This window comes from Chiloscyllium plagiosum, unplaced genomic scaffold (assembly GCF_037043375.1).
Source record: "Chiloscyllium plagiosum isolate Xiang-an unplaced genomic scaffold, Cpla_swu_hap1 HiC_scaffold_30, whole genome shotgun sequence".
NCBI classification, from domain to species: Eukaryota; Metazoa; Chordata; class Chondrichthyes; order Orectolobiformes; family Hemiscylliidae; genus Chiloscyllium; species Chiloscyllium plagiosum.
In genome coordinates, this window is record NW_028270168.1 from 17,252,826 (window position 1) to 17,273,759 (window position 20,934).

General features: G+C 40.7%; 1 protein-coding gene across 1 annotated transcript in view; it reads right to left on the minus strand.

The window, feature by feature from the left end:
• LOC122563562 (mannosyl-oligosaccharide 1,2-alpha-mannosidase IA) overlaps positions 1-20,934 on the minus strand; it is a 143,940-nt gene that overhangs the window by 78,124 nt on the left and 44,882 nt on the right. The window contains exons 3-6 of the mRNA XM_043717453.2: positions 19,167-19,282; positions 4,884-4,964; positions 2,596-2,690; positions 118-241 (exon numbers count right to left, since the gene is read on the minus strand). Of these exons, the coding sequence (XP_043573388.1) occupies positions 118-241; positions 2,596-2,690; positions 4,884-4,964; positions 19,167-19,282 (416 nt within the window). The remainder of the gene's footprint in view (positions 1-117; positions 242-2,595; positions 2,691-4,883; positions 4,965-19,166; positions 19,283-20,934) is intronic.

Below are 20,934 nucleotides of genomic sequence, written 5' to 3' on the forward strand. Positions count from 1 at the left end.
TATTGGTGTTGAAAACATGTTTAGATATATACAGTAGAATCGGAATTTGAATTACAAACTCAGCAATAAAATCCATCAATTTTGAAGACCTATGATTGCCAGTTTGGCATTATTTACCTTTTCAGCAAACTTTGGATCGCCTGACACCTCACTCAGGTGCACGAACTCTAGGTGTAAAGTGCCAAACTCTGCCAGAATGCTACTTCCTCCTGAGGCCCAGCCCCAGTTCCGACCAACTCCACTGTAAAACATATATACCAGAGTTTCAACGTCACCATTTAGGAAGAAGTTGTGATTCAACTTGTGCCAGCACAAAACATTAGCAATAGGCACCCACCTGAACAAATCTACCAGATCACAACATTCAGATTCTTGAACAGAATCTGAGTGGTGGGCTTGTGGAATTCATTGCCGCAGAGTGCAGTGGAGGCTGGGACGCTAAATGTCTTCAAGGCAGAAATTGATAAATTCTTGATGTCACAAGGAATTAAAGGCTACGGGGAGAATGTGGGTAAGTGGAGTTGAAATGCCCATCAGCCATGATTGAATGGCGGAGTGGACTCGATGGGCCGAATGGCCTTACTTCCGCTCCTATGTCTTATGGTCTTAAGTCAGTTAAAAACAAGTAACTTTATTTTCAATGGGGTTATTGATCTTTCTTCTTTGCTAGCAGGATCACAAACACCACAAGCAGCACTTGCATAGACAGCAACCAGAACAAGAATTAGCAAAGGGCGGCACGGTGGCTCAGTGGTTAGCACTGCTGCCTCACAGCACCAGGGTCCCAGGTTCGATTCCAGCCTCAGGCGACTGTCTGAGTGGAGTTTGCACATTCTCCCAGTGTCTGCGTGGGTTTCCTCCGAGTGCTCCGGTTTCCTCCCACAGTCCAAAGATGTGCAGGTCAGGTGAATTGGCCATGCTAAATTGCCCATAGTGTTAGGTGCATTAGTCGGAGGGAAATGGGTCTGGGTGGGTTACTCTTCAGAGGGTCGGTGTGGATTGGTTGGGTCGAAGGGCCTGTTTCCACACTGTAGGGAATCTAATCTTTAAATTTAAAAATTCTAGAAGCACAATAAAACATTAACTATATTAGAGATGTTAATGTTCTCTAATATAAAGAGCTATATATAAAGAGAATGAAAGACTTATATTATGATCCCAGCTGATGATAATTTTGGAAAAATCAGATCCCAGAATGAAACCTGGCTTGATAGACTAAGTCAATCATGGTGGTCAGTCACTGATCAAATTCACAAGGGACTGCCAATGAACTTTTAACATGACAATATCAAAGCTTATTACACACAAAAGGAAAAATCTACTTTACTCTATATAAGAACTATTTCAAATACTTTTGTGACAAATATCAGAAATAAATATTCACCCATTTAACCCTCAACAAACTTACAGATTCTCAAACCTCAGAGAAAGGTCACTGTGTGTCTAGTTTAAAGTTACTCACTCTGCTGACTTGGCTGTATCTGTTTATTGAAGCTTTCTTCTTATTGCAGTCTAAGTACTTTTGTATTTAATTTGTTCATAAAGGTGTGGGCCAGTATTTATTAATCCTACCTAATTATACCGGAAAAGATGAAACTGCTGTAGTCCTTCTGATAAAAAGACACCCAGTGCTATTTGGAAAAAATTCCAAGAATTTGGCTTAGCAAATTTGAAGGAATGGTGACACAGTGCCAAGTCAGGATATTGAGAGACATGGAGCACGACTTGCAGGAAATGATGTTCCTGTTCATCTACTGCTCTTGCCCTTTCAGCTGGTAGAAATCAAGGGTTTGGAAGGTGCTGCCTAAAGAGTTTGGTGAATTGCTGTAGTGCAGCTTATAGATGGTACATCCGTTGCATCTCTGTGTAGATAGTGAATATTGAAGATAGTGAATCATATGGATTGCTTTGACCTAAATGATGTTGAGCTTCTTGAGTGTTGCTGAAGGTTGCTAGACAAGTCCAGAGTAGTCCATCACACTCCTAACCTGTGCTTTGTAGATGGACTGGCATTAGGGAGACAAGAGGTGAGTCTTCCATGGTTAAAAATAAAGTTTAAAAAAAGCATCCAAATTAAGGAAACGCTGAGTGGAATCAGATTACTGGTCAGAATATAAAGAACCACAGAGCATGACCAAAATGTTACTGAGGACACACACTATAATATAAGAGGAAGCTAGCTTGAAATGTAAAAACAGATAGCAAGAGCTTCTATATATGTAGCTAAAAAGGAAGAAGAAGTAAAATTAGGGTTGTTCCTCCACAGAGTAAAAATTATGTGTTAATGGTAGGTAATAAGGAAATGGCAGATGTAACCAAGAAATATTTTGATCCTGTCTTTGCTAGAGAATGCAAAAGCAATCCCAGCAACACCTGTACATTTGGTATGAATGGTCGGAATGTAATGCAATAGGCCCACTTATTTCTTTTGCTTGAATAGTAGCAAGTGATGTGTCATCATCAACCAATTCTACTTTTACTATTAGTTTCAAAATATAAATGTTAAGAAGTCTTTACAGGCTGATGCAATGGTGTTACTTATTATTCTGATATGTACAATTCACCTAACAATTAAAACTAATTAGAACATCTTACCTACGGAGGTTTATTAAGGCCCAGGGGATGCCTGTTGGGGTGTTAAATGCCGGTAATAGCTTCTCTCCCAATTCAATTGCTTTCATCTTGAATAACTGCAACGTAGAGAACACAATAACGCATACTGAAAACAATATATGCTGGAGATCACAGTGAGTAAGGTAACATCAATGCAGAGACAGCAAACTAATGTTTCAAGTCAAGGTGATTCCTCATCAGAGCTGAAGTGCAGTGTGGAGGGGCCAACACTTATGACATACTTGAGTGGTGTGGTTGGAGTGTAGAGTGCTGAGGGAGAAAAGATGTTGATGGTTCAGGCTGGGATCAGAATGCAAGATTAGCAGAACCATGGTGTGTCTAACTGCCAGACTTGAAAGGATAGACAGTCCCTCTGGGGTGGAGGGTGGGGGAAAGAGAAGAGAGAGAGAGAGAACACGGTGACAGAGAATGTGACAAGTAAAGCTAAAAGGGAAGGAATGGGAATTGGTTCACAATTTGAAGATGTTGAACTCAACATTAAGTCCAGAAGGCTGTAAGCTGTTAGTCTGAAGATGACTTGTTGTTCTTCCTGTTTGCGCTGTGATTCACTGGAACATTACAGCATGCCAAGGACAGATAAATAGGTATGCAAGCTGGACGCTATGTTAAAATGACTGGCTATGGGAAGGTCAGGGTCCTGCTTGTGCACAGATCACAGGTGTTCTGCAAAGTGGTCACTCAGTCTGTGTTTGGTTTCTCCAATGTAGAGTAGGCCACATTGGGTGTAGCAAATTCAATACACAAGATTGCAGGAGGTACAGGTGAAATGCTGCTTCAACTGAAAAGACTTTTTAGGCCCTTGGATGGCGAGTGCATCAAGGTGGTGAAGGGGCAGGTGTTGCACCTTCTGCAGTTACATGGGAAAGTGCCATGGAAAGGGGGTTGGTGTTGGTGGTTGATGAATGGACTAAGATGCCCCGAAGGGAATGATCCCTGCTAAATTCAGGCAGGGGGAATAAGAGGAAGATGCATTTGATGGTGGCGTTCTGCTGGAGTTGGCTGAAATGGGAGAAAATGATCCTTTGAATGTGAAGGTGAGTGGGATGAAAAGGGAGGACAAAAGGGACCAGATAATGCTGTTGTGGATGATAGGAAGGGACAAGGGCAGAAGCACAGATGGTAGTCAGATGTGGTTGAGTGTCCTGTAAACCACAATGGGCAGAAAACCACAGTTATGAAATGAGGAAGCTATGTCAGCAGCACTGTTTTGGAAGGTGGCATCATCTGAACAGACGTGATGTAGGCGAAGGAACTGGGAGAATGGGATGGAGTCCTTCCAGAACATGGGATGTGAAGAGCTGTATGAAGGCAGCTACAAAGCCATTAACTCTTGAAATTAATAAGGCTTCTTTTTGCAGATTTGAAGTGCGCTAATCTAATAGTTGCACCAAATAACCCATTCAAACTCACTTTTGTGCAATAGCAATCCATTGACAATTGACACTTCTTCTCATTTCTAGACATTTAATTTATGCTACTTGTTCTTTCACCATTTTGCCTGCGGAAATGAAGGCAAGATGAAGCGAACATCCAAATACATCATGGATGCTGTGGGTAAAGATACAAGCCTCTGAATCTTCATCTGGTGACAGTAACATGCATAATGCTATAAATAACGTGCAGAACGGTGATATTCCAGATACACTAGTACCAGTTAGGTCTAGATAACTGGCCATAGATACAACATTTAGGGAGAGGGCGAGCGCGAGAGGGCGAGCGCGAGAGGGCGAGCGCGAGAGGGCGAGCGCGAGAGGGCGAGCGCGAGAGGGGGAGCGCGAGAGGGGGAGCGCGAGAGGGGGAGCGCGAGAGGGGGAGCGCGAGAGGGGGAGCGCGAGAGGGGGAGCGCGAGAGGGGGAGCGCGAGCGAGCAAGCGAGAAGCTTCTCCAGAGTTGGTTATGGTTATGGAATTTGCTTCCAATGGCTCGTGGCTGAGGCAGAAACAATTCAACATTAGATAGACAGGAAGCGTTTACAAAAGGATAATAAGATATGGAAGGGCATTACATTTGAATAGAATTATTTGAGAATGAATCATAACATGAACTGTTTGGTGGAACTGCCTTGACAGTGGCAGATCTCATTAACTAATCCCGGAGCATGTTTACAGGGTTTTTTGCCTGCGTTAATGAATTAAGCCATTAAACCTGCACCAATTTCATAGTTACATATCTTTCCTTGCACAATTTATGTTAACAAAATTCTTTCCCAAGATGCTGCATTTATCGGAATCAAGAAATGTGATGTCTCACCTCATCGCCCGTTAGGTAATATGCTGACAGCAGCCCGCCAACAAAACGTATGGTTACCTCAAAGACAGACACTTCTCCATTCTGCAAGGTGCAAAAATGTGCAAAAGTTTATAGTATACAATAAATACATGAGCCAGGAGTCCCAGATTCAAGTCCCACCTGTTCCTGAGGCTGTAAATAACATCTAATTGGAAAATATCTATAATAAATAAATACATCCTACATAATGTCTCAAACTGCTTCTACTGATCCTCTATATTCAACAACTGGGTGATATCTTCTAGGTCTCTCATACGATGTCTGAAGAAGTATCAAGATACCTGCACAGGCTCTTAGAAGGAAGATGTGCCGTATTTTCTGCCTGAGCACTTAAGAAAATCAGGCTTCTGGGAGCTGAGACCACTCCAAACAGCAGCAATCTATGCTCAGCAGTACCACAGGCTAAAGACTGTGGTTACTGCCAGAAACAATACTGGGAACCAACATCTCAATCCAAATCTAAAGTGATTTCTGTGCTTGTGTGTATATTGGGGGTGGAGGGTAACAGAGGTTGTTGGGAGAAGACTGCAGTGGAATTGGGGGCGTGAATGAGAGTTTGCTTTGGTTTTCAACACTTACTCTATGTGCGTATCCTTAATTAGGAACTGAGTGCCTTTATACACACCTCCCCAAACCACGACAGACAGACAGACAGACACACACACTCCCAACCCCCCACCCCAGACACACACACACAGACAGACAGACAGACAGACAAAGATCCACATGCACACATATATGTTGTGGGGTGAATTTGTACTTGCAGAGTTACATTATACTTTGCTCAAACACTGCATGGATTCATGGAAAACTCTGTTTTCTCACTTTTTAGAATAGAATCGATCTAAACATCATGGCATAGACAGAGAATACCTTCAACATATTGTCTAGCTAACGCCTATTGTTACAGCTAACTTGAGAATGCAACTTTTAAAAAAGGTTTTGTGATTTACACATGAAAGAAGTGAAACTATCATGGTATTCGAACAGATGAAAGGCTCAACAGACAATCAAGGTATTTTTCAATGTATAATTTCAGTTACTGTAAATTTTTGCTATAAATTCTGTGCCTTAGAATTGTGTCCTCCACTGTCACCTGAAGAAGCGTGCTCCGAAAGCTACTGTGCTTCCAATTAACCTGTTGGATTATAAACTGGTGTTGTGTGATTTTTAAATATTTTCACAATTTGCAAAAGCTACCAAGTAAACATTCTCTAGGAATACATAGAAACATAGAAAATAAAAGCAGGAGTAAACCATTCAGCCCTTCAAGCCTGCTCCACCATTCAACATGATCATGGATGATCATCCAACTCAGCACCCTGTTCCTACCTATCCTCCCTGTTTTAGCCTCAACTGTTTTCCATAAGCTCACCACTCTCTGGGTGAAGAAATTTCTCTTTGTCTCAGTCCTACATGGATTACTTCATACCCTTAGACTGAGACACATCACTCCTGTGTTTACCCTGTTAGAATTTTATAGATTTCTATGAGATATAACTACCAACGCCAACACACTCCCCATTCTTTTAAACTCCAGTAAACATAGCCCTAACTGAACCAGTCTCTTTTCATATGTCAGTTTTGCCAGGAATACTCAGATATGGACATCAAACTGCATGAAGGCCTTGTACAATTGCAGCCTGACATCCCTGCTCCTATATTCTAATCCTCTTGTTACAAAGGCCAACATACTATTTATTTTCTTGATCTGCATGCTTACTTTCAGTGACTGGTCGAGGACACCCAAGTCACATTGGCAATAGATTGGGAAAGGGGGAGATGCATTCAGAAAACAATCCTCCTTCCTGTTTTGTTTCAGCCAAAGTTGAAACTTTATTGCTGGAACAGCACAGCAGGTCAGGCAGCATCCAGGGAACAGGAGATTCGACGTTTTGGGCACAGGCCCTTCTTCAGGACTCTTCAGGGCCTGTGCCCGAAACGTCGAATCTCCTGTTCCCTGGATGCTGCCTGACCTGCTGTGCTGTTCCAGCAATAAAGTTTCAACTTTGATCTCCAGCATCTGCAGACCTCACTTTCTCCTGATTCAGCCAAAGTAGATAACCTAACATTTATTCACATTATACTTCATCTGCCATGCATTTGTCTACTTTATGGTGTTAAAATCACACTGAGGTATCTCTGCATCCTCCTTAAAAATACCCTCCCAGCTTCGTGTCATCTGCAAATTTCGAAAAATTACATTTAGTTCCTTATCTAAACTTAATACCGTGAAAGCTGCATCTAAGCATCAATCCTTGTGGCATCACTTGGAAAATTACCCATTTATTCCTTGTCTTTGGAGACAGAGCAAGCTAACGTTTAGAGTCTAGATTACTCAGTGCTCTGAAGAAGAGTCATCTATACTCTAAGCGTTAGTTTGCTCTCTTTCTCTATGGATGCTGCCAGTTCCGCTGTGATCTCCAGCACTTTTTGTTTTCAGTTTTGGTCTTTGTTTTGTGTCTGGCAGACAGTTCCCTAGTATAGCTCCCCCAATGCCAAGCACACTAATTTTACATGCTAATCTTTTATATGGAATGTTCTTGGATGCATATGCCCTACCTAATATAAAAGTATTATAAATAAAATGTATGCTTCACTCGTTCTATTCGCATCAACCAGTTGGCCAACCCTGGCTTAAGATGTTATGCAGAATAGCAGCAGCAGACATACCTCCAACAAAGTCTTATGCTGGTAAAGCTACAAAGAGGATGAGATGCATGCTAGAGAAGCAACATATTTATAAACATACATAGCAAGAACTGGATCAGTATTACCCTGTTGTAAGCAACTGGAGACGGTGGACGATAATTTTGGTAACATTGGCAGCAACTGAGAACTACTTTCTGGCATTCAGAGCTCCTTAACTATTGTCACTAAATCCTTTATTATTTGATGCAGTCACATAGTAACCTTACTTTGTGTATTTGCATTTTTAGTACTTCCTTCTGTCAATAAGTAAAGACACAAATACGAAAGAGAATGGGCGGCACAGTGGCGCAGTGCTTAGCACTGCTGCCTCACAGAGACCCGGGTTCAATTCCCACTTCAGGCAACTGTCTGTGGAATTTGCACATTCTCTCAGTGTCTGCGTGGGTTTCCTCCGGGTGCTCCGGTTTCCTTCCACAGTTCAAAAATGTGCAATTTAGGTGAATTGACTATGCTAAATTGCCCATTGTGTTGGGTGAAAGGGTAAAATGTAGGGGAATGGGTCAGGGTGGGTTGCTCTTCGGAGGGTCAGTGCGGACTTGTTGGGCCGAAGGGCCTGTTTCCACACTGTAAGCAATCTAATCTAATATACATATATTGCTACATCTTTTAACTTTGAATTGATCATTTGAGTTAATTAATTATAAAAAATCTCAGTATACTGAGTTTCCAAAATGCAACCCACAAACAAAAACAAATTGGACCTGGTTACTTAAAATTATTTTTTTAACATTATGTTCATTTTCCATGTATAATAATCACTGATAGGACTGCGAAGGAACAGGATCTGAAGAACACTAGATTCAATGAAATGCTTCTTCGAGTTCTGCTCCAACATTACACACGGAGCAATGGAACAGGTGATATTTGGAACAAAGTAATATAATCCTACATTAATATTAAATTTATATTAATTGCATAATAAAAAAAATACTGCCTTATAGTAGAAATTACTATGTTGGAATTTCTCACTGTTGAATGGACACTTGCTACTGCAAATTCCAAACTGTCTCATGTGTTCAAGAATGCCAGATTCTTCAAGGGTGTAAGCAATGAAAATCACACCATGGATGAATGTTCACTACTTTCGTGACATCATCTCAAATGGGAGAGGGTGTGGTAATTTGCAGAAAGCATCCCTTAGCCCATCTAATACAGACTTTTCTGTGTGAATTGCCTGCAATCATCGTGCCTCCAGGAAGGATATTTGGATCACTTGGTTTTCCAGGAGTGGCCTGGAATGTTTGGGGCTGACGACAATGATTTGGCTCCTGCTTCTCCCCTCTCTACAGGAATATTTCTTTAAAAGCATTCTGGAAAGTTCAGTTTGGTTCTTATTACAATTTAATGAGATGATCGAATTAGTCAGTAGGCGCATCATTTATACATTCAAGAATCAAACATCTTTCAAGCGTCTTTGGAGCTCAATATCTTTATCTCTGAATGTGGGCCAAGTTTTCCATCATGTCAGCATAGGAGCCAAATTCATGTTGGCTTTAAAACACTGCATTAAATGCATTAATCTTTTCTGGTCACTGTGTTTTATAAACATAACATTTGTGCACACTCAGTTCTAAGATCTATTGGTTAATATCAAATTAATATTTGCTTGAATTGTCTTTCCAAAGCATTTGCAATAATCTTGTTCCACTACTTCAAGGGCCTCTTTCAACCAGTACAACTCAAACTATGAGCTAATTCACCAATAAATAGGTTAATCTATTTGTAAAATGGAAGAGAAATGCTGGGAAATTAAAACAGAAGTTACTGATACAACAATTATGCTTGGCAATGGGTAATGTGAGGGCATAAAGAATTACAGTCTACATTATGCAAGCATGTATTGAAGATACCGGACATGAAAGTTTTGTGCCTTTTCTGCCCCTGATGGCAGAGTTGTCCAGGCCACACTGCCATCCAGCAATCCACTGAGGATACTGGTCTTAACATCTTGGTCCTCTGGGCCAGTTTTTTGTTTTTCGATATCTATGTTGCTAATCAGCTAAAATTTAAAAAATTGACTTTCCAATGTATGCACTGAATTCTTCATGAAAAGACAGATTATTTTCCACTGGAGATCCCAGGCATCCTCAATATCACATGGAAAGTCAAAAATTACCAACGAAGTGGCCCTTTCAGGGACGTACATGACAAGCATGCAAGCTTTAATCAAGAAAAGGTGGCTTTGTTGGCTTGGCACATGCACAGGACAGAAGAGTGCTGCTTCCTCAGTGAAATGGCATACATGGAGGTTGCCAATGCCAAGAAATCACCAAGGTGACAAAACCTCATATTCATGGATGCTGTCAAAAAAAGAGACATAAAAACGCTCAACATCAATAATGACTGGTGGGAAATTCTTGCTTCTGATCAATGCAAATGCTGATACAAGCTGTGCACAATAAAATATGGGCTCAGAAGGTCAAAAAGGGCTCCTTCTGAGAATTTCTTGGGGGTTACATTTTGAGTTTGGGGAATTTATTTTCAGTCTTATTAACTCTTAATAAATGGTACTGTCATGTCATGTCATATTACCTTATATTTGTGTTGAATTTCTTTTAAAATAGGGTTTTACTTTATCGGTAGATAAGACAGCACAATTGCAAAATGTTCCATATGTTGAGGCCCCACTGGAGATCTCATGAAACATGACTGAATCACATCCATCCTACTAAGAGAGTACCTGTCTATTATTCCTACTTTGTTTCTTGCTGCAGGCAATTTCCTAATTGTGTCAATAATGTGCCTTCAATTCCATGTAATTTAACTTTGGCTATTCATTTCTCATGAGGGATTTTGGCAAGTGCCTTCTGGAAATCCATAAAACCAAATCCACGGCCATTCACATGGCCATGGCTTTAATCACTATCAAAAAATGAATTGAAATTTGTCAGCTATGATCTACAAATCCCTTCTAATCAGGTGAAAATTCTCGGTGTTCAGTCACTATCTGTAATTATAGATTCCAATAAATTTCTGTGTTAAAAATGCGAAGAATGCACAATGTTGAATGGATTTGCAGCTATCTGGAATTTATTTCCTCCACACTAGTTTGCTGATTCAATATTTTAGAAGTGAAAGTGAACACCCATTAGGATCTTTAAAATTTACTCAACATTCACTTTCACATTGTACAACATGTTACTGATCAGAGATGTAACTATTTAATTATCTATTCAATTGTATTTGCACAGAATTTCCATTTTGCTCAACTCAAACATTTAAAACAGAGGTGTGCCTCAAAATTAGGCCACGAATATTTTGATCCCAAGAAACTTAAAACATTTTTTCCCCAGCTTAGACTGGCCAATATCCCACAGTGGATATCTCTAAAGTTCCAGTATCAATTCACAGGGACTAAATAGAGATGCCTGCAATATCTTTTAAACTAACTTCAATACAATTGATTGTTGCAACACGTTTTCCTTATCGAACCAGAAATTGCTAGAGACACTCAGCAAGTCCGGCAGAAAACATGAATAACATTGAGTTCTGAAGAAGGGTCAGTGGACTTGAGACGTTAACTCTATTTTGGCTCAATAAGATCCACCTGGCTCTGGTTCCAATCACTACATCCTTCCCTCCTTAAATCCTCTACAGTGATCTGGTCTCACCAGGTCCAGATAGGTTTCCATCCTGATCGTGTTCGCCCTTCCATTTCCCCCATTAGCACCAGCTGTTTTATTTTTGCTAGGACAGGATCTTCTTATGCCCAGAGTCAGATATTGTCAGCGGTGACTGGAAGTGTGTCCATAAAGTTTAAAAACCAGAATGGACTCTTCCAGAGGAAGTACCACTGGTGGAGTAGCCAGGGAGAGGCATCTCAAGGCATCCGCATTTGCCACTTGGCCTCCTGGAAGCATTCTAACTTGTACTTGTAAGCACTGAGAACAAGGGCCCATTGTTGCATTGAACCAGACGCTATAGGCGGCACAGCCTTCCGTCTTTACGTAGCCCTGGCAGGGGTTCGTGGCCCGATACCATGGCGTGTGTGCGTGTGCGCGCGTAGCACCAGCCATGGTCCAGTAAGCATGTGCTATCGGATATTCCTCTCTGACGAGGCAACACTACCTCGATACCAAACAGGAAGGTATTACATGTCGGCACCACCTCTTGCTTGCGATCATACTAGGCCAACTCCTCAGCTGGCGATAGCTGCTTTTTCACTTCCAGAAAAGCTACTTCTTGTCTACATGATCATTTCCAACACTGACACATTTTCAATAGCAGGTGTAAGGATGCCATGATGGAAGCCAGGTATGATTTTCCCATAACAATTAACCAACCAAAGGAAAGACCTGGCTCTGGAACAGATGTGGGAGCCTGGGCACTTTTGATTGCCTTCAGTTTATCTTCCAATGGGTGTAACTGGGTTTTGTTGACTCTGTAGCCCAAACAGATCACTTAGGTCACGTGGAACTCATTTCCCTTGTGTGGCATACACTTGCCTGCGAGAAACATTTAAGCACTATGTCCAAGTTTTCCAAGTGCTCTTTATAAGTCTTCTTGGTTATTAGCACATCATTTGGATAAATGGCACCCTGGGATTGCCCTCAAAAAATGTTCTCCATCATCTGCTGGAAAAGGGCACAGGCTGATGATATCCCAAATAGCAGTTTTGTACATTAATATAGGTATTAATGTGGTGTACTACTGGGCCTCATCTATTTGCAAGTGCAGGTATGCGGGACTCATGTCTAGCTTCTTGGAAAACAGCAAACCCCTGCAGTTTTGCACACAAGTCCTCTACGCAAGGGATTTATCCGGCTGCGAGAAGCAGTTTATCATTTGGTTAAAATCCCCACAAAGGAAAACTGAGACATCAGGCTTCACAATCAGTATGACCGGTGCTGCCCATTCTGCAAACTGCACTGGTTTGATGGACTACTTTTGCCCATAAGGCAAATGGCATTGGGCAGGCCTTCCAACATTTACTCTGTAGCCCTTCCTGAAAAATTTCACTTAGGCAGTCATTTACTAGTCAAAAAACGTTGAGCCAATCTAGGCGAATCTTTCTCAACCAATTTCTCCCCCAGTAGTGAGCCTGAGCCTCTTAATACAAACAAACAGTGGTAACAGTGGCAGCTAACTATCTTACGAAGGAACAGCACTCCGAAAGCTTGTATTTCCAAATAAACCTGTTGGATTATAATCTGATGCTAAGATTTTTAACTTTGACCACCCGCGTCCAACACTCGCACTTCCACATCATTAATCTGCAAGGGTTTCTCTTTGTACTTTATCAGTGTGGCCAGGATCTTGTGCAAATTTAAGGGTTTTATCCAGAGCAAATCTTGTTAAAGACTGGTTCTGCAACCACTGATACAGCTGTGCCAATCCCAACTTCAAAGAGAAGTGGGTGGCCACTTAACCAGACATGAATTTTATATGGAAATGGTAAGGACTATAGATGCTGGAAGTCAGAGTCGATAAAAAGTGGAGCCGGAAAAGGAACAGCAGATGAGGCAGTATCAGAGGAGCAGGAAAGTCGACGTGTCGGATCGGGACCCTTCACCAGGGCTGGGGAGAAGGAAGGGAGCTGAGAAATAAATAGAGGATTCAGGCTGAGGATAGGTACATGGGATGGTGATAGGTAGATGCAGGTGGAGGGTTATTGTGATTGATCAGTGGGAAGGATAAAATGGATAGGCGATGGGCAGGTTAGGTCTGGTCAAGGAGGAGAATATTTTTATATGATTCTGAATGGAAAGTTGCTAAACAATTTGGTTGTTCCAACCCACGTGTAGGTAGACTTTCCAGGATGTGCACTCTTCCATCAATTCTCTTACCCAGGTCAAGCCTCACAGGACTCCTTTGCTGTCTCGGGTCCGCATACCAGCAGCACCGAAAATGGCTTGTTGGCCTGGATCCTGAAGAACTTTTTAGCCATTTAACTGAGGCTCAGCTTTGTCGTGGGGTTTTGCTGTGGGCCAACCTGGGGTCCCTCTGCTCAGGTTATGTCCTGCAAGAGACACTACAATTGCCTACATCCAAGTGATGCTCGAAAGCTCAGTGAGACAGGTGAGGGTGTCCACTTTAACTAGGGTGCCCTCTAGCTCCCATGCGACACTGGTCACATTTTCTAATGACAAAGCCAGTTGTAGTGCCTATTTGACCTCAAGTTGGGCTTCAGCTAGTAGTTGCTTTTGCATGGTTACCTTATTAATCCCAATCTCATCACCACTGAAAAATCTCCACAGAGGCTGGTATCAAGTCATTCTTTATTTACACATGGAGAGTGCTTGACACTGATCCAGCTTCCTCAGAGTCAGTTCTGAGTGAACAGAATCTCTGACATTCCTGTTTATACCTCCCAGCCAAAACTCCTTGATTGAACCACTAACAGCCCCAATCAGGGAATTCATTCTATGAGGTCCACCTGGCTACAGTAATTGCTACAGTATACTCACTAAAATCTATTCATCAGCATGTGGTTAAGAATACACTATAAGATGTGGGGCAGAGGTAGGCCATTTAGTCCATCGAATCTGTTCTGCCATTCAATTAAATCGCAGCTGATCGATCGTCTTCATTTCTACTTTGCCCCCAAACCCTTTATTCCCTTCCTGATTAAACATCTGTTGATGACAGTCTTGAATATACTTCCAAACATACATGCCCCTCCAAGTAAAAAAAAAAAAGAGGGAAAATATTCTACATAGGTCTTAAATAGGTGACCCCTTATTCTGAGATTATGCCCTCTGGTCCTAAACTGTCCCAGAGGGAAATAAAGGTTTGCATCTAAACTGTCAAGCCCACTAAGAGTCTTGCAACAGTAAACTCACCTCTTATCCTCAAAACCCTAACAAGTACAAATACAACCTACCCAACTTCTCCTCATAAGAAAATTCTTCCATGCCCGGGATCGACTTTGTGAATCTTCTCTGGACTGCCTTCAATGCCAGTATATCATTCTTTGGATGAGGACCAAAACTGTTCATAGGACTCCAGGTGTATTATAACTAGCTGCTGCATAGTTTTGGCAAGACTTCCTATTTTTATACTTCATTCCCTTTCAATGAAAGGACAACAGACCATTTGCCCTCCAAATCATCTACTGAAATTGGATGTTAGCTTTTTTGTGATTCATACACAAGATTCCCCAAATCCCTCTGAGCTGCAGCTTTCTGCCATTTAAGTAATGGTAATCTCTTTCATTCTTCCAAAATGCATAACATCACATTTTCCTACATTATATCCCATGTCAAGTTTCTGCCCATTCACTTAACCTGTCTATATCGTTCTGTAACTCTTTGTATCATTTGCAAGACTGCTTTCCCACCATTTTTGTGTCTTCTCCAATCTTGGAAATAGTGCATTCACTTTCCTCAGCTAGTCATGAATGTATATTGTAAATTACAGAACTGAATCCTGTGGGTTTCCACTAGTTATCGGGTACCATCCTGAAAATGTCCTCTTTGCTCCAACTCTGTCTTTCATCAATTGGCCAATCCCCTAGCCATGCTAATATACTAATATGATGAGTTCTTAACTTATTAGGAAGTCTTATGTGCAGTACCTTATTAACACCTTTTGGAAATCCAAACATTTACAACAACTGATTAGCTCAAATTAAAAGCAAATATTGTGGATGCTGAGAATCTGAAACAAACAGAAATTGCTGAAGAAACTCAGGTCTGGCAGCATCTGTGGAGTGAGAAACAGCTAATGTTTTGATTTTGATGTGATTCTCCCATGCTAATCTCTGTCTAAATCTTCTACAATTTTCAAAAACAAGATCATTGATCAATATCTCATTTTCTGCTTAGGCTCTTTACAGACTTTAGGACTCAATAATGAACTCTATAACTTCAGAATCTGACCCCATGACATGTGTCTCCCATTTTTCTTACATTTCCCCCTTGCACAGGTTTGTCTTGCTTACATTGCTCTCAGGCAAGAGGACTGTTTTCACTCTTTCACATCTTATTTTACACCCATTTTACAACCCTACCTTTCTTTCATGCCTATCAGCAACCTCTTTGACTTTCTGAGTGGGCTCCACATCATCTGTTCCCAGGCTCCACCTTAATCTCTTTCCAACCCTTTTCAGTTGAGGATGGATTATATCAGATTTAAAACATTAACTCTCCAAAGATGTTGCCAGATCTGAATTTATCTAATATTTTGTGTGTTTGTTACCCTTTATCTCTTCCACTTGTTACCTCAGAAGAATTACAATACATCTGTCAGGTATGATTGCCCCTTCATGAAGCCATGCCCACCCTGCCTAATTATATTTTATACTTCTAAATGCTCTGTTACATCCTTTATAATTTGCCAATGACAGATGTTAAGCTAAATGGCCAATTTGTTTCTTGTTTCCCTCCTTTTTTTTGAACAAGTGTGTTATATTGGCAATATTCCACCCCCCTGGAACTATTCCAGAATTAACGATTCTTGGAAAATTACTACCAGTGCATCTGAAAATGATTGCCAAAACATCATTTGTTATACAGAGTTGTTTGTACAACATGAAAACAGACCCTTCGGTCCAACTCGTCCATGCTGACCAGATATCCTAACCTAATCTGCTCCCCATTTGCCAGTATTTGTCCGATATCTATCTAAACCCTTCCTATTCATGCACCCATACAGATGCCTTTTAAATGTAACTGTACCAGCCTCCATCACTTCCTCTGACAGCTCATTCCACATACACACCACCTTTTGTGTGGAAAAGGTTGCCCCTTAGGTCCCTATTAAATTTTCACTTTCTCACCTTACACCTGTCCTGTGCCCTGTAGTTTTGTACTTCCCTACCCTCAGAAAACGACCTTGGCTATTCACCCTATTCATGCCCTCATTATTTTATAAACATCTATAAGTTCACCCTTCAGCCTCTGATGCTCCAGAGAAAATAACTCCAACCTATCCAGCGTCTCCCTATAAGCTCAAAGCCTCCAAACCCAGCAACATCCATGTACATCTCTTCTGAACCCTTTCAAGTTTAACAAAGAGACCAGAACTGAACGCAGTATTTCAAAACTGGTCTAACCAATGTTCTATACAACTGTAACATGACATCCCAACTCCAATACTCAATGCATTGACCAAGAAAGGCAAACTTAGCAAATGCTTTCTTTACTACCCCATCTACTTGCGATTCTACTTCAAGGAACTATGAACCTGCATCCCAAATTCTCTTTGTTCGGCAACACTCCCCAGAACCCTACCATTAAGTACATAAGTCTTGCTCTGATTTGCCTTACCAAAATGCAACACCTCACATTTATTTAAACTGAGCTCTTTCTGTCACTCCTCGGCCCATTGGATCATCTGATCATGTTCTGCAAGAACATCAGTTTTGATCCAAACAGGAACACAACAGACTAAATGTCAGAGGAAATCGGACAGTAGCTGTCCTCAATATCAAGATAGCATCTAACCAAAATTGACTAAAGGGACCTTAGCAAATCTAATGATCAATGGGATTTAAAGGGAAGTCAGTCCAGCATCTTGTGTCATATCTGATAACAAAGATGCTGAATAGGCTGAACCTATTTTTCCTGCATCATTGGAGGCTGAGGGGTGACCCTTATACAGGTTTATAAAATCATGAAGGGCATGGATAGGATAAATAGTCTTTTTCCCAAAATAGGAGAGTCCAAAACCAGAGAGCACAGGCTTAAGGTGAGCGGGGAAAGATTTAAAAGGGACCAAAGGGAGAAACGTTTTCATACAGATGGTGGTGCGTGTATGGAAAGAACTGCGAGAGGAAGTGGTGGAGGCTGGTATGATTATAATACTTAAAAATCATCTGGATTGGTATATGAATAGGAAGTGCTAGAGGGACATGGACCAAATACTTTGAAATGGGACTAAAGTTATTTTGGTTATCTCGTCAGTATGGATAAGTTGGACCGGGGTGGGGGGGTGCATGCTGTACATGTCTATGACTCTATGACAACAGTATAGCCATCAAAAGCCAATTAACATAGCCCAGGACATTACCACAGCATCATTAACCAACTTGCATAAATTACTATATCAACTAAATTTCTTTAATTATAATGTTAAGAATGGAGCATTCACTGATGATTCCTAATTGTTCAGATCAATTTTCAAGATGGTAAATGCATTAGTTATAATTTTCCAAAACTCGTTAGATTCTGGAAGGGTCACAGGGACTGGGAAAAAAAACTAAATTAACATCTGCATTCAAGAAAGAATAGAGAAAAGCAGCAAGAAAAATAGGCTGGCTACCAACACTCAGAAGGAAATCGCTACAATATACGAGTAAGGCGGTAAAAGCGGGATACTCAAAATTATAGCGTGACCTAGTAGAGTCAATATGGGTTTGCGAAAAAAAAATTGTGTTGAACAAATTTAGGAAGTAACAAGCAAGGTGGATAGGGAAACTTGTACATACTATGTACTTGGATTTCCAAATGATTTTTGAAACAATGCTACAAAGATTATTACACAAGTTAAGAGCACAATTACCATAGACCAAAATGTCCGTCCATGCTAACCCCATATCCTTTGAACGGACAGCACGGTGGCTCAGTGATTATCACTGCTGTCTCACAGCGCCAGGGACCTGGGTTCGGTTCCCACCTCGGCTGACTGTCTGTGTGGAGCTTGCACATTTTCCCAGTGTCTGCGTGGATTTCCTCCCACAATCCAAAGATGTGCAGGTCAGGTGACTTGGCCATGCTAAATTGCCCGTATGTTAGATGCATTAGTCAGAGATAAATATAGGGTAGAGAATGGGTCTGGGTGGGTTACTCTTCGGAGGGTCGGTGTTGACTTGTTGGGCCAAAGGACGTATTTCCATAATTGTAGGGAACCTAATCTAATCCTTTTCTATCCATGTATTTATACAAATGCTTTTTAAAAGTTGTCCCTCGGGTCCCCTTTTATTCTTTCCCCTCTAGCCCTTGATTTCCCAACCCCGGGAAAATGACTCAGTGCATTCACCCTATCCATGTCTCTCATGATCTTATACACCTTGTAAAAGGTTTCCCCCTCAGTGTCCTGTGTTCTAAAGATAAAAGTCCTAGCTTGTCCAACCTCTTCCCATAATTCAGACCATTGAGTCCAATCAATATCCTTGTAAATTTCGTCTGCACTCTTTCCAGTTTAATAACATCCTTCCTGTAACATGGTGATTAAAACTGAACACAATACTCCAGGTATTTCATCAATGACTTCAATGAAGAAACAAACACAGGGTACCTAAATTTGCTAATGACACCAAGATAAATAGGAAAGCACGCTGTCAAAAGGAAGCAGAGTCTGCAAAGCGATATAGGTGAAGTTAAGGAAGACAGCAAAATATCTAGCAATGGGTGTATAATGTGGGAAAACATGAGCACGGCAAAAATAATAGAAAAGTATAATAATTTTTTTACATGAGAGTGTTGTAGAACTTGGTCATAATGCAACCTGTATGTCAACTGCCCTACTCCTTCCTAAATTTAAAGAAAAATTATTTTGCAATTTATTGGTACTTTTGCCATATTATAATAAAATTCTGAAAGAAAACTGGGATTTCTTCTGAGAGATCCGCTTCAAATTCAGCAAACTCACCACATTAAAGTCCAAGTTGTTTTCCACCCATTCTCTGGCTTCTGCAAACTCCTCCTGAAGACCCATAATGTACAGTGTGTCCAAAGAGTCCACAATTGTAGCTCCCAGAAGCCCTCCTGCAATAAGAAAATAATTGGGGTTCATCAACAACCAAAACAATTCCATTGCTGACACTAAATTTTTAGCATAAATCTCTCATCTCTATGATAGACGATGCATTTTGACATTAAATCAAAACAAGCCAATTGCCAATGAATAATTCCTTCCTCAAAAATAATCAGATTGATAATGCAACAGGGAAGTGGAAATTTGGCAAAGAGAAAAAGAAAAGCAACTTCAGTTAAAAAATGAGTTGCCTTCTTTCAGTTGGAAGGAACCCTTTGGACCGAGATAAGATGCCCTGTGCAGGCAGAATCTTACTTTAAAAAAACTAGACAATAAAAGAGAGCATAGCATAGATTAAGTCTAGAAACAAAACAGAAATATACAGTATAATTTAATTGACCACAAACTCTATTCAACTGTCAATCTTTCACCATCTCAAAATTGAATTGCTCTCGATATTTTGAAGTACAATAAGGGTAACAAAATCAATGTTTCAAGTCCAGTATGGCTCTTCTGCAGAACAGTTCTGAAGTGGTGCCAGACTGGGCAAGAAACCAGAATGGTTCACGAATAATTGTAAATAGCAATCACCGAATCATCATCGATAGGTGCTCTCTTTAAACACAAAGGTGTGTTTATGACCTGAAAGCGTTGAACTCAAATGTTCAGTCTGGAAGGTTGTAAAGTGTCAAAGCAAAAGCTTAGCCGCTGTTTTTTAATTTTGCAATTCCAGGCTGACCCAATCTACTCCATCAGCCTTCATGTTCAATAAAACCATGCTCCAACATTACAATATATGTTTACTTCCCCTCTCAACATTCAAAGCACTGGCTTCTCTCTGCCTCTACTCCATTCTTTGTTCACTCCAACACATCTTCCTGTCTGTAACACAATTTTCCATGCAAGTACAAAAGTTTTTCCACCAACCAGGGCTTCAAACAGCCCATTCCCATAAACCATCCCCCACACATAATCATCTCTGCTACACTACAGAGATGAAATAGAATGGGTGATTGCAATGCAGAAAACCTTTACTCAACCTCAAAATGTGACCCCGGACTTCTGGTCACATACTGTACTTCTGTGCTATTTGAACCCTCTTTTCTTGACAATCTACACTGTTTTGATGAAGCTGAATGGAGGTTTAATCCTTTGATGAGATACTTTACAGTATTCCAGACTAAACATTAAGTTACATAATTTCAAGTCAGAACCATCACTCCTATATCAGTTGTTGGCAATAGCTGAATCTTTGCCATTTATAGCTCTCCCACATCCATCCTGCTTCTCATCCAATAACCAAAATGTTTTGTCTAAATCACTCCAAACTTCCACCTTATAACTGTCTTTCCCTCGGATTATTTTCTCCCAGTTTTCCTTGTTTTCTGTGTTTGCCCAAACTATATCACATCTTTAACTTTTTTCATTTCTGATGCAAGATCACCATCTTGAATTGTTAACTTTATTCATCTCTCCACTGATGCAGATCTGTGGTGTACTTCCAACATTTTATGATTTTACTTCAGATTTCCTGCATTTATGTTATGTCAGCTTTGTATCTTATTGCTTAATCAGGCTAAACATTTTAAATGATAGTTAATATATTTCTCTGTTATTGCATAATGTCAAAGTACAATAAAATTATTAGTTTTAATTTCTATGA